The sequence below is a fragment of the Marmota flaviventris genome, chromosome 13, assembly GCF_047511675.1.
Source record: "Marmota flaviventris isolate mMarFla1 chromosome 13, mMarFla1.hap1, whole genome shotgun sequence".
Taxonomy (NCBI): domain Eukaryota; kingdom Metazoa; phylum Chordata; class Mammalia; order Rodentia; family Sciuridae; genus Marmota; species Marmota flaviventris.
In genome coordinates, this window is record NC_092510.1 from 91,401,936 (window position 1) to 91,414,336 (window position 12,401).

General features: G+C 52.4%; 1 protein-coding gene across 2 annotated transcripts in view; it reads left to right on the forward strand.

Annotated features, from left to right (window-relative positions):
• Gsn (gelsolin) overlaps positions 1-12,401 on the forward strand; it is a 53,673-nt gene that overhangs the window by 19,930 nt on the left and 21,342 nt on the right. Inside the window, exons 1-3 of one of the 2 annotated variants that reach the window (XM_071600892.1) lie at positions 7,404-7,582; positions 9,035-9,239; positions 9,827-9,981. In XM_071600892.1, coding sequence (XP_071456993.1) covers positions 7,439-7,582; positions 9,035-9,239; positions 9,827-9,981 — 504 coding nt within the window. In that variant the 5' untranslated portion in view covers positions 7,404-7,438. Of the gene's footprint in view, positions 1-7,403; positions 7,583-9,034; positions 9,240-9,826; positions 9,982-12,401 lie in introns of those variants that run through there. The other variant, XM_027944992.2, reaches the window with a different exon arrangement.

Here is a 12,401-nt window from a genome sequence, read left to right on the forward strand (position 1 = left end):
AGGGCTGGGATCCTCGGGTGGAGCAGAAAGGTTAAGTTCAGAGAGGAGGGGTGTCATAAGGAGACACAGGGAGGGGGAGGGGAATGAGTGGCAAGGCTGCCTCTCCTGAAACGATCTTCCATCCCTGGTACCAGCCCAACCCCAGTTCTCCAGTCCTGGGTTGGAATGTCCCAGCCCTCCTCTGCTTTAGAGGCAGACTCAGGTGGTCCAGGATAGGTGTGGGGACAATAGAGCTGAGGCTTGCAGGGTGTGGACAGGTGCAGGGTGGTCATCTTTGGATGTCAGGGTTACCGAGCACTTACTGAATGCCAAGCACAATGTCAGTGGCTCCTTCCATCCTACCAGACACCGCACAGGCTAGGAATCATTATGCCTTTTACACAAGTGTTGCAGAAGGAGCCTCTTGCCTGTGTCCCCTGGTGGTAGATTTGGGCTCTTTTCAAGTTCATCCCTGGACATGGCTTGGTATTCCCTTGATGGGAAGATCATTCAGCCTTCACGCTCTTGGTCATTCTCGTGTCTCCACCTCACGGAGACTCAGCACGGGCTCCTGGATTCTGGTCTCCGCCTTTCCCCTCCGTTTACCGGCTTTTGTTCTTCTCAGGGAGTTCTGCTTGCAGGTACAAAGTGACACCCAAACAGTGGGCTGGAGCTTCCTCCCAGAACCAAGCACTAAGGGAATCTGAGCTGTGCGGGGCCCGAGGACAGAGAAGGGCTTCATCTGGAGCCCACGACAGGAGGACGTGGCACCATCACATGATGGCACGCACCCTTCTTTCCACCAGCATGGCGGCTGGCCCTGGTGGATCCCAGTGAAGGATGAACTTGATCCCCAGACAGGCAGGAGGGGACTGAGGGCGGGGGCCTTCAGGTACAATATTATTGGCTTTTTGCTTTTTCTCTCAACATCCTTGAATCCCAGAGTCCCAAGGTCCTTAGAGATGGTCTGGTTTGCTTGTCACTTGAGTTCTCTTGGCTGGGTCACCATTTAGCATCTCATTACCTCTGAGGAGAGAGAAGGGAATCATTATTTTTTTCCAGTTTTTTAAAAAAATTGTGATAAAATACACACACCATAAAATTGATCACCTTAACCACTTCAAAGTGAATGGTTTGGTGGTATTGAAGACATTGATAGTGTGTAACCATCACCCCCATTCGTCTTCAGAACTCTTCCTCTTGTGGATCTGAAACTCTGTCCCACTCCCGCAGCCTCTGACAGCCATCAGTCTACTTTCTGCCCCTGAATTTTGACTACTCTGAGTTCCTCATATAAGCATTTGTCTTCTTGTGAATGGCTTATGTCATTTAGCATAATGTCCTCAAGGTTTGTTCACTGGGCAGAATTCCCTTCCGTGTTAAGGCTGAGTGACATTCTGTGGTAGAGAGGTGTATTTTGCTTATTTATTCATTCACCCACGGACACTTGGCTTGCTTCCATGTTTGAGCTCTTGTGAATGATCCTGCTATAAACACGGATATGCAGGTCTCTTTGAGACCTTGCTGTTGGAAATCAGCATCTTTGAACATCTATTTTATGAAAGGCATGGTCCTAGGCTCTTTCGCATTTATGGTCTCATTTTGTCCTCCCAACTATCATTCAAAAAAGGCATTTTTTACTCATATTTTATACATAAGGAAATCGAGTCTCAGAGAGATAGAAACTCACCCAAGTGCACCGCCTAACAATAATAGCAGCTTTCTTTACACAAGCTTAATCTGCAGCAAGCCCTGTGCTAAGCCCCAAACATATTTTACCTTATTACGTTCTCACAATAATCCTAGGAAGAAGGCATTTGCAGATGAGGAAATCGAAGGTCAGAGAACCAAAGTGACTTCTCAAAGCCACCCAGTTGCTCAGAGCTGCTCTGGTAGACCAGAACTTAAACCCAGGTGTTTCTGGGTTAGCATAATCACAAACACAAGGCTACTTACTCCCTTTGTTTTTCTCCGTCTTTGAAAGTCCTTCTCCTGTGTAGCTGCCTCCCCTGGCTTCTCCTGCTCCTTCTGGCTCTGGTGGGGCACCGTGGACCCTGCCTTCTCCAGCAGATTTGTGGACAGGTTGTTCCCCCCCCCCCCCCCCCCCCCGTCTTCTGCTGGTTCTGCACTCACACTATCCGCCTCTGGACCTCTCTGTCCTGCTGCTGGTATTTGTGCCAGTGGTGGTGGACTAGGACATAGTTATATATATAGTTTCTATATATATAGCTGTTGATGGATCTTTATTTTATTCATTTATTTATATGTGGTGCTGTGAATTAAACCCAGGGCCTCACACATGCTAGGCAAGTGCTCTACCACTGAGCCACAACCCCAGCCCCTAGGACACAGTTGTTTGCAGCCATTTGTAGCCCCTGCTGCTGGCCTGACAAGTCTCCCAGGGTCAGCTCCTCCCCCAGAGCAGGGGAGATTGACTGCCAAAATGGGTCCTGGCAAAAAGAGGGCCAGGCTCACACCCATGGCCAAATCTGACTGCTTACAAGACACAAGGTTAGGAAGTGGCTGGGTCAGGCCCTTTCCAAATGTCCTGTCCTGGCTCTCAGCACTAGGTGGGGTTGGATCCGGAAGCTGGGAAAGGGCCAGAGGCTTCAGTCCCTGGGATAGTTGTCCTCCCGGAGAAGGCTTCAGCCCAGCCCACTGGCCATCTTCCCAATATCTGTCCACACCCAGAACAGCTTGGCCAAGGCAGACACCCAGCTGGCCTGTTAGAGAGCCCTGTCACATGCACACCAGGCTTTGGCTCTGACCTGGTTGTCAAAGAGACCTGAGTTCTAAATTTCTGCCAGGCTCTTGCTTTCTGGCTCTGAGACATCATCCTCTTGTTCTTGGTATGATTGTCCACAAAGACAGGAGGGACTTATGACCATATTTGCTAAGAAGCTCTGCTCAGTGCTGTGCCCTCCAGCAGGCTGTGCCCATTCCCCAGACAGCCCTGCAGCTTGATGCACTATCCCTATTTACAGATGAGTGACCTGAGGCTCACAGAGGGAAAGAACTTGCTCCAGGTCACACAGCCCAGACCTCAGCCTAAGTCCCGCTGTGGAATCTGTAACCTTTCTCTTCCCCCAGTCTGCTGCTCTCCTCAGTGCACATGGGCTGAACTCAGGCCTCTGGGAGAACTCCTGCTGTGTGTCAGGCCTTGGGCACTCTCCTTGCTGCACGGGCTCAATACCATTCTCCCCATTTTATAGTTGGGGAAACTGAGGCCTCAACTACAGGGGGCCTAGTCTGCTAGATTCTAAAACCTGTGTTCTTTCAAGTCCACAGGGCTCGCCAGAATTTGTTGAGGCCCTGTCCAGTTTCACTGGGTTTCATAACTGGCTTCTCTGTTTACTGACCATTGTCCTTGTAAGCAAGATCCCACGCCAGAGGGGTGAGTGCACCCAGGAGGTCCAGAGAGATGAGCCAAAAGCAAATGAGCTCCAAGAGAGGGCTTCCCATGAATGGCTGTGTGCCTGGGGAATCGAGAACATCCGCATTTGGGGTGAAGAGAAAAGAACAGGGTGGTGTCCTCCAGGCTTGGCCAAGGCCTTTTGTGCATTGTGGCCAGGGGTGGAGGTGAGGGTGAGGCACCTCCTCTGGTGTCTGGGAGCTGTCCTGGGAGGCCCACAGAGACACAGAGAGTGGCCTGCGGGTGTCGAGGGAAGAAGGGCCTGGAGCTGGTTGTGGGGGTCCTGTCCAGCTGTGGGGAAGGAAGGCCTGCCAGAGAAACATGGCTATACCACTCCATGCTATAGCAAAGCCATCTGCTATTTGTGTGGCACTGAGGAGGACCCAGGAACAGCCAAACTCAGAGGTCAGGGGATCTCCAAGCAAAGAGCAGGGACTAGGCCTGGGGATCTTTCTGGGTATGCTTTTGTCCCAGGTACTGAAACTGTGACAGGAGAGCTGGAGGGCTTTCTTGGTGCCTCCTGTCCTGGTCTGGGAGGTGTGGCAGAGTCAGTGGCCCCACATGCTCCTGGTTGCCAGCTTGACTTGGGCTTGACTTGGATTTGACTTGTTTAGCAACTGCACCCTTTCTGCATAGAGCCCTGCCGCTCCCTGCTCGGGCCAGGTGGTTCCAGGGACTCCTGCTTCATCCCCCAAGACAGAGCTGGCTCTGGAGCAAGTCAGACATGTGTGTGGATCTCAGCAATGCCTCCTTCCAGCCAAGTGACTCTGGCCAAGTGACTATCCTTCCCTGAGTCTCAGTTGCCCCAGCTGGGCCCAGAGGTGAAACAGTGTGCTGTTATGAATGCCTCCTCCCCCAAATCAGGGGCTCTGGACTGTCTGATTCAGAAGACCTGTAGAGGCAACCTGGCCCAGTGTCCCCATCTTAAAGATGGGGGTAAGAGAGGCTCAGAGACATGCAGGCTCTGGGTATGACTGCACAGCCAGTACCTGGGAATGAATGGTGTGGCTAGAAAAGAGGTGTAGAGGGGGGGCATTGGACCTACTCTGTCTTTTGCATATGGAGATGCTGAGGCACAGAGAGGACTTGTCCAAAGTCACCCGGAAGTCAATGGCAGAGCGAGCCCTAGCAAACTCCATGAATTCAGGCAGGAAGCAGAGTAAGACAGTGTTGCCCCAGCAAAGCCACCACTTCTCCATGCCCAATAGTGAGGGTTTCCAGGCTCTGGGGTCCCAGGGAGCAGGGACAGGGGCTTGGTGTCCAGCTATCTAGGGCTTAGAGCCAGACCCCACAGCTATATGGCAGGCAAAGTGTAGGGCCTTTGTGATCATTAACTTGGGGCAAGTGACCCTGGGTTGGTGGTCCATGACCCCTGGGATCTAGGCCAAGCCATAGCAGCTCTCTGTTAATCACCAACTGGGCAGGTCCAGGCCATACTGCTCCAGAGGGGGTTACTCAACTGGGCCAGCTGCTGGCTTGGGTTCACTCTGGGGGCTGGGAAAACAAGGACGTTTTTCTTTCCTGTTTGTTTGGATTTTCCAAATTGTCTAATGAACAAGTATTGCTTTAAATATATTTTAAAAGGTATTGTTCTTCATACACTAAAAAACAAACAAACCCATATTGGATATATATACTTGTAACATTTCAAACCCCCCAGCAATGCTTTTACAATTTTTTCAGTAAGTATCTTGAGGTGAATCACATATATAACAGTTCACTCACTGTGCGCATAGAGTTCTGTGATTTTTAGTTTAATCAGTTGTGGACTCATCACCGTAATTCAGTATTAGAACATTTTCATCACCCTAACGAGTTCCCTTTGCCATCTGTAGTGGATCTGGGCACTTCCTGCAGCTGCAGGCAGCCCTGGCAATGTCCAAGAAGGAAATCTCCCCTTCATTCCTTACAAGCAAACTGCCTTGACAGGTTAGCGTTTACTGGTTTCTTAATGGTGCATGAAAGACAGAAAGGAAGGAAAGAAGGAAGAAAGAAAGAAAGGAAACAGTCGAACAATAACAACAAAAAGCTCACAAGGAGGAGAGGAGCACACTCTAGTCATTGTTAGATAGTTTGCTTTTTGCACCTGGAGATCTCTCTGCTTATTGAGTGCCTACTATGTGCCAGGCACAATTTGATCTAGTTCATTCTTTTTTCTGCATAGTGGTCCATTGTACAGCAGCTCCATCATTTATTTAACCAGGACATTTGGGTCTTTTCCAGTTTTCTTCAGACAATGCTTCAGTGAACATCCTCGCACATGTTTTGCTGTTTGTAGTTCTGTAGGAAATGTTGTATTGTGCATTTTGAATTTGTATAATTACATTGCTATCCAGAGAGATGAAACTGGTTTACACTTCCATCAAGTACCTGTGAGCAGTGGGGTTTCTGACGCTCCTCCAGATGGGATGGAAGAGGGAAGAACTCTGTGAATTTAGGCCAGGGCAGCCCACTTCAGGCTCTGCAGGCCTAGGGGTAAGCTTACTAGGTCTTGGAGTTCTGAGAACTCAGGCGTCCCTCTGGGGCGGATACCCTAGATACAATGCAGACTCTTCAGTGTGGCCTCTGGGCACCTGCCACCCCTTCTGGCCTCATTTCTTCTTGTTCCCTGTGTTTCAGACTAGACCCTTGTCTTCACCAGAGGTGGCCCATATTTGCCTGCCCTTTGTGCATGCTATTCTCTCCCCTGGAATGCCTTTTCTTTTCCATCTTCACCCTCCCTGATATTCCGGCCCCTTCTCCAGGAAGCCTCCTTATAACCCCGCTAGTCTCAGTTGCCTTCTGAGTTCCCTTAGCCTTTGATCTGATCTCTCCCCCACTCCTTTTTAAGAAGGAGGAAATTGTAGGTTGGAGAAGGCAAACTTCAACCTGATTAGATAGAAGTCATCTAAGAGCTGGGATGGGTGACTATAGCTACGGGGACAGGCAGGGACACTCCCATTTACCCATGTGCAGGCCAGGCTGTTTCCAAATGATTTACTCCTCAGCAACTTCTGTACCCATGCAAATGTAAGAGTTAAGCATCAAATAAAGAAAATAACTTACAAGAATCAAACCCAGATCTCCCGTTTCCCAGTTACAAGTCTGGGACTGGGAGAAGGCTCAGATCCTGTCTTCCCCAGGACGAATGGATAGGGAGTGTCCAAAATGGAGAGAAACTTCAAGAAGCAACAAGGGCCTGTATTTTTGGAAACATGAAGGCAAACCCTGAGACACCAGCTAACGGAGGTAGATAGAAGTGATTGTACCCAGGAAGAGGTAAATGGGGTCAAAAGAGAGCAACATTGCACAACTATGTGACTAGGTTTTGATCAAAATGAAACCTTTGAGAAGTAAAGTGTTTTTAAAAGATGGGGGGGGGGACCACTGATTTGAGTAAAGTAGAACCAGCAAGCCCAGAAGTTGGGAGTTTTACAGGCAGGTGTCTAAGCCTGGTGTGCTTCACCTGCCCCTCACTGGTGGCATGCAAGCTGCTGAGCTGGGGGTTCTGATCCTGACAGTAGCATTTGTTAGCGGTGTGCAGGTTGTTTAATCACTCTGCACTCAGTTTCTCCGTACGTAAAATGGGCTGTCCTTGGTACCCATTCTGATGCACCAGTGGAAAGCTTGCAGTGTTCCTGTTGGTGGTGGTATTATTATTATTATCATCATTATTACAGGAGATAGGAACAAAGAGGAGAAAGGGCTCGTAGAGGTTGCACAAGAAGATGAGACTGAGATGGGCTCTCCGCGGTTCTTTCACGCGCCCATTTAGCTCGCATTGAGTTGGCACCCGCTGTATGGCAGGCCCTGTGCTGGGTCTTCTTGGGGGAGCAGATGTTCAGGGCCGGCCGCGCCCAGTGGGGTGGGTCCGGGTGGGAACCCAGATGTCTCCGAGATCCGGGACAGATCCCCGCCTCTCCCGCGGGCCCGCAGGGGCGCAGCCCTGCCCTGAGCCCTCCCTGAGGGGCGGTCCCCTGCTTGGGCGGGATGGGCGGTCGGCTACTTAAGGTCTGCGACCCGGGGCCGAGGCTGCCGACTGGGTGCTCTGCCGCCGCCGTCGCCGCCATGGCTCCGCACCGCTCCGCGCCAGCCCTGCTCCGCGCGCTGCTCTTGGCGCTGTGCGCGCTGTCGCCGCGGGTCCGCGCGGCCACCGCGTCGCGGGGGGCGGCCCAGGCGCAGGCGCCCCAGGGGCAGGCGTCCCAGGCACGGGTGAGTGCCGGGGGGGCCCCCGGGGCTCCCGGAGTAACTCTCTATTGTAAGTTCTTGCAGATACAGCGCTAGGAAAAGGGGAGTAATTCAGGTCTAGAATGGAAAAACTGTTTTGTTGCTTTGTAAGTATCTCTTGCTGCTTCCAGGGCTCTCGTGGGTGAGGGTGGGCGCCTCGGGGCCCTGGCTGTTTCCCTTCCTACAGGCTAACCCTCCCCTTGGCCGGAGCTCTTTTCCTTCATCGCCTTCTGATTTCTTACCCATCGCTGCCGCCTGATTTCTCCTTTTCGTGTCTAATTTCTCCTCCTGTCTGCCTGACTTCTCTCCTTGCCTCATTTGATTTCTTCTTCCATTTCTGATTCCTCCCCATTAGATGTCTCTCTTGCACTCCAGTTTTCTCCTTGTGTGATCTCACCTCGATCTGCTTATCGTCGTTCCTATTATTCATTTCCCCCTCTCTGCTGTCTCCTCTGCCCCGATTTCTCCTCCTCTCCTCGCCCTTCTGCCTGAGCTCTAAGCGCAGCGTGGTCCCTCTGACTTCTCCCATTTGACTTTTACTCCCACCAGATCTCCCCTCCGGCCTGAGGAGACCTGCGCCTGCTGATTTCCGCCCTCTGACTCCAGCCTAACCCTCCCGCTCCCTGTCTCCAGCCCTAGCGCATGTCTTGACAGCCTTCCCCCTCCCCTTGACCTCCTCCTCTCCAACAGGCTCCTGCAGACCCAGGCTGTGTCCTCTCCGCCTTTTCCAAGAAATGGAATTTGGGGGTGGGTGTTGGGGGGCAGAGGGAGGAGGCAGACAGCTCAGGAGGCCACTTGGGCTCAGCTATCCTTCTTGAGGGTGTGATGAGGGATGGATGGGACAAGGGCAAGCTTACCACTTCCAAAAAGCAAAAGCAAACAGGGTATGTGACCTTGGGCCAGTCCCTCCCTTTGTGGGCCTCAGTTTTCCTATCTATAGAGTGGAGGTAGACAATGAGCTGAGAACCCTGTAGTTCTAAGAGCCATGATGGTGCTGGAAGGGAGCAGGCTGAGCCCCTGGGGACCCCTAGATGTATCACTACCATCTGAGGGGGTCTACCCAGAGTAGCCTGGGGCAGTTCCTGTCCACTATTTCCTAGCTGAGTGTCCATTCACTTCTCTGTGCCTCAGTCATCACAGCCAATTGGCAATGAAAACAGAGGGAGAAGGGAGGTGGAGCCCTCTGCCTCCGCATCACCAGAAAATGCAGATCGGGGAGCTGAGCTGGAGAGAAAGATGCTCCCTCACCAAGGCACAGGATTTGGAGCCTAAATTCTTGCCCTGTTTGCCAACTCATAGAAAGGGGTCAACTGACCCTGGCCATGGGGAGGCTCAAGTGAGACGCTCTTGGTGCTGGAACCCAGCCTCCCTCGAGCCCGGGGTCTCTCCCTGCCAAGACTTATGCCCCTTCTCAGGCTCTGCCTTGTCTCTCCCCAGCCCAGCAGCATGGTGGTGGAACACCCCGAGTTCCTCAAGGCAGGGAAGGAGCCCGGCCTGCAGATCTGGCGTGTGGAGAAGTTTGACCTGGTGCCCGTGCCCCCCAACCTCTATGGAGACTTCTTCACAGGTGACGCCTATGTCATCCTGAAGACTGTGCAGCTGAGGAATGGGAATCTGCAGTATGACCTCCACTACTGGCTGGGTGAGGCGCCCCTGCTCAGCACCTGCCTGGTCCCAACCCCATATAGCCGCGACCTCTGAGGTGTGGTCCCAGGAGGTACCCAGGAGGCTCACTGATGACTGAGAGCTAAGTGTGTGCAGGCTCTTGGCTAGTGGTTACATGTCCCCAGACTCTAGAGCCAATCTGGGCACGTTCTGACCTCAGCTGTGATCTGCCCTTTGGCAAGACACCAATGTCCCTGTGGCTTGGACATGGTGACACAGCTGTACTACCTCAAAGGAGGGTCATGAGGTTGCAATAAGTTACGGTGAGTAACTTGGACACAGAGGACCCCTCCACAGCGTCCCTGGCCCAGCTGCAGTCAAACCTCCTGCAGTTTGTTCTTTAGAGACAGGAGCCTGGGGTCTCTAATACTGCAGATCTGTTCTGCAGTGGTGTAAGTCCTGAGCCCCATTATACAGGTGGCCTCACTGAGGCTCACAGAAAGAAGAAGCTTGCCCAGATTCTGTGGTGAGGCCAGGGTAATGCTGGAGGCACCATACTCCTGCCCCCAGGGTGCTGAAACCACTTCTGGGAAGCCAGGCTCATGCTGCTCTGATGTCTGCTAGGCAACGAGTGTAGCCAGGACGAAAGTGGGGCGGCCGCCATCTTCACGGTGCAGCTGGATGACTACCTGAATGGCCGGGCTGTGCAGCACCGAGAGGTCCAGGGCTTTGAGTCAGCCACCTTCCTTGGCTATTTCAAGTCTGGCCTGAAGTACAAGGTATGTTGGGCTTTATCTTGCTTGAGTGGCTGCGACAGATGCATTCATGGCAGGGCTTACGAGGGGTCACCTGTCTGTCAGCTTCATAGGGCGATGGGCAGAAGCAGCTCTGATTGTGAACCCTGGGCCCTTCCTAGCAGTGTGATCCCGGACGGATCACATGCTCTTTCTCTGAGTCTTTGATTCCTTATCTCAAAATGAGGAGAGGACAGTTCCCTGTAACTTCATAGTGTTGTGTTCCTGGCCCCAGCAGTGAGGAGTGGGCCAGAGGTGGAAACCTAGCCCTTCTTGCAAGCCCTATTTCTATACCCTGTAATTCTTGGGCCTTGCCAGCAAAGGACCTGAGTAAGGTATTTGGTAAGGCACTCTTGGTCACATCCCTCTTTCCAATCACTAGAATCCCTCCTGAACCTGAACTCTTAGGACATTGGTGAACTCTTAGGACATTGAAGACGGCTCTTTCCCTAAGCTCCAAGCCAGATGGGACTGAGCAGAACCAAGCTGGGAGCCCCAGGAGGCTGCACCCTCATATTTTGTGTGACCTCCATCTAGCCACTTGACTTCCAGAGCCTACCTTTCCTCTCTGGTTACAGGTGAGCCAGTTGTACCTGCCCTGCAGGGCTGGGAGAGGATTTGGTGAAAGGGAAGCTGGGAAATGACCTTGCGTGGGGCTTGGCTCCTTGGAAGGGCTGGGGAAAGATTTAGGTTTGCAAAGCAGGGCTCTCTTGGTCAGGATGGGGAGGGCATCACAGGTTTCTTAGCTAGATGAGATTAATGTCAGGGCGCAAAGTTCTCCCTTTATGGAGGGCAGAGGAGACTGAAATACAGAGAGGAACAGCAACCGGCCCAGGGTTACACTGATACACCTCGGTGTGGGAGCTCAGACCAGAACCCAGATCTCCTGACTGCTGGCATTTTCCCATCAAACCAGCATCCCTCTCATGACCAAGGTGCTAGTAGGTTAGACTTCAAGCCCTGTCTGTGCCACCCATGAGCTGTGTGCCCTTAGAGAGTTGTTGTCCCTTTCTGGACTGCAGGGTCTTCTGTGTCCATGGGACAGTGACCCTGTCTTCCTGAAATCAGGCACAAGGGGTTGAATAATGGAGAGTGCCTGTGAGACTCAGGGAGCAAAGGGCAGGGCAAGTGCTGGCAGCAGCAGCGCAGGCCTGGGGTGCTGGGATGGTTTCCCTGGTGTCCACCCAGCCCCATCTGCCAGCTTCCTGCCCAGTGTGCCTCTCTGCCTTCTTCCTGAAGCCCTTCTGAGCTTTGGTGCCTGAGGAAGGAGAGGGGGAAAGGGTGGGGACCAGCCTCTGGGCTGGGGAAGATCTTTGACAACTCCTCGAGCTGGAAGTGGGACAAGCACTTGGCCAGGAATCAGACTGAGTTTCAGGTCACCCCATGAAACTGGGGTGAGACTTCGGGCAAGGTGTGTACCCCAGTGTTCTCACCCCCTTCCCAGCTGCCATTCCCTCAACACGCAGTTCTGAAGTCCCTGTCACAGCAGCGCCTGCGTATTGTTGCCTGAGTGTGGCAGGCCCGGCACCAGGAACATCCTTTGTCCGCCTTAGGTCCCACGGCTGTCCTAGGAGACAGAGCTCCACTTTACAGAGGCTCAGGGAGGTCACAAAACCAGGAAGTGGTGGAAGCCAGCGTCACACCCAGGCCAGTGTTCCCCTAATTCTGGCAGGCTGTGGGCCAAGCCCTGGGGTGCCAGGGGAAGAGGTGAGAAGATGGGCAGGCCCAGGAGGGAAGGCCCAGGAAGAGCGAGCCCATGGTACATGGGTGGGCGGCAGATGGTGGCCACCTCTTCAGGGTGTTCAGGTGTCTGCCCAGCTATCTTGCCTCGTCCTGTTTCTCAGGTGATAGCTCAGTGTCCAACACAGCCACACGTACGAGAGTCCTTAGGCACCGAGAACGAAGCAGCGCAGATCATGAATTCCCCTGCGTTGTTTTCTTTTCTTTCTTTTTTTCCTTTGTACTGGAGATTGAACCCTGGGCACTCTATCACTGAGCCACATCCCCAGCCCTTTTTAGTGTTTTTGTTTATTCTGAGACAGGGTCTGGCTAAGTTGCTGAGACTATCCTTGGATTTGTGCTCCTTCCTTCTCAGCCTCTCTAGTGGCTGGAATTTCAGACATGGGCCACCACACCCTATTTACTCTCTTTTAGAAATGAATAAGGATGATCAGAACCACAACCATATATTGAGCGTTTACTACAGGATCTCATTTAATTCTTACTGTAGCCTTCAGGGTGGTTGGTAATATTGCCATTTCATAGATGATGAAACTGAGGCTCAGTGGAGTAAACTAATTTGCCCCCACATACAGCTAGTAGGTTCTTATCACCAGAAACTTGTGTTACTTATTATGTGTCAGAGACTCTTCTGAGCGCTCTACTTATTTAATTCACTTCACCCT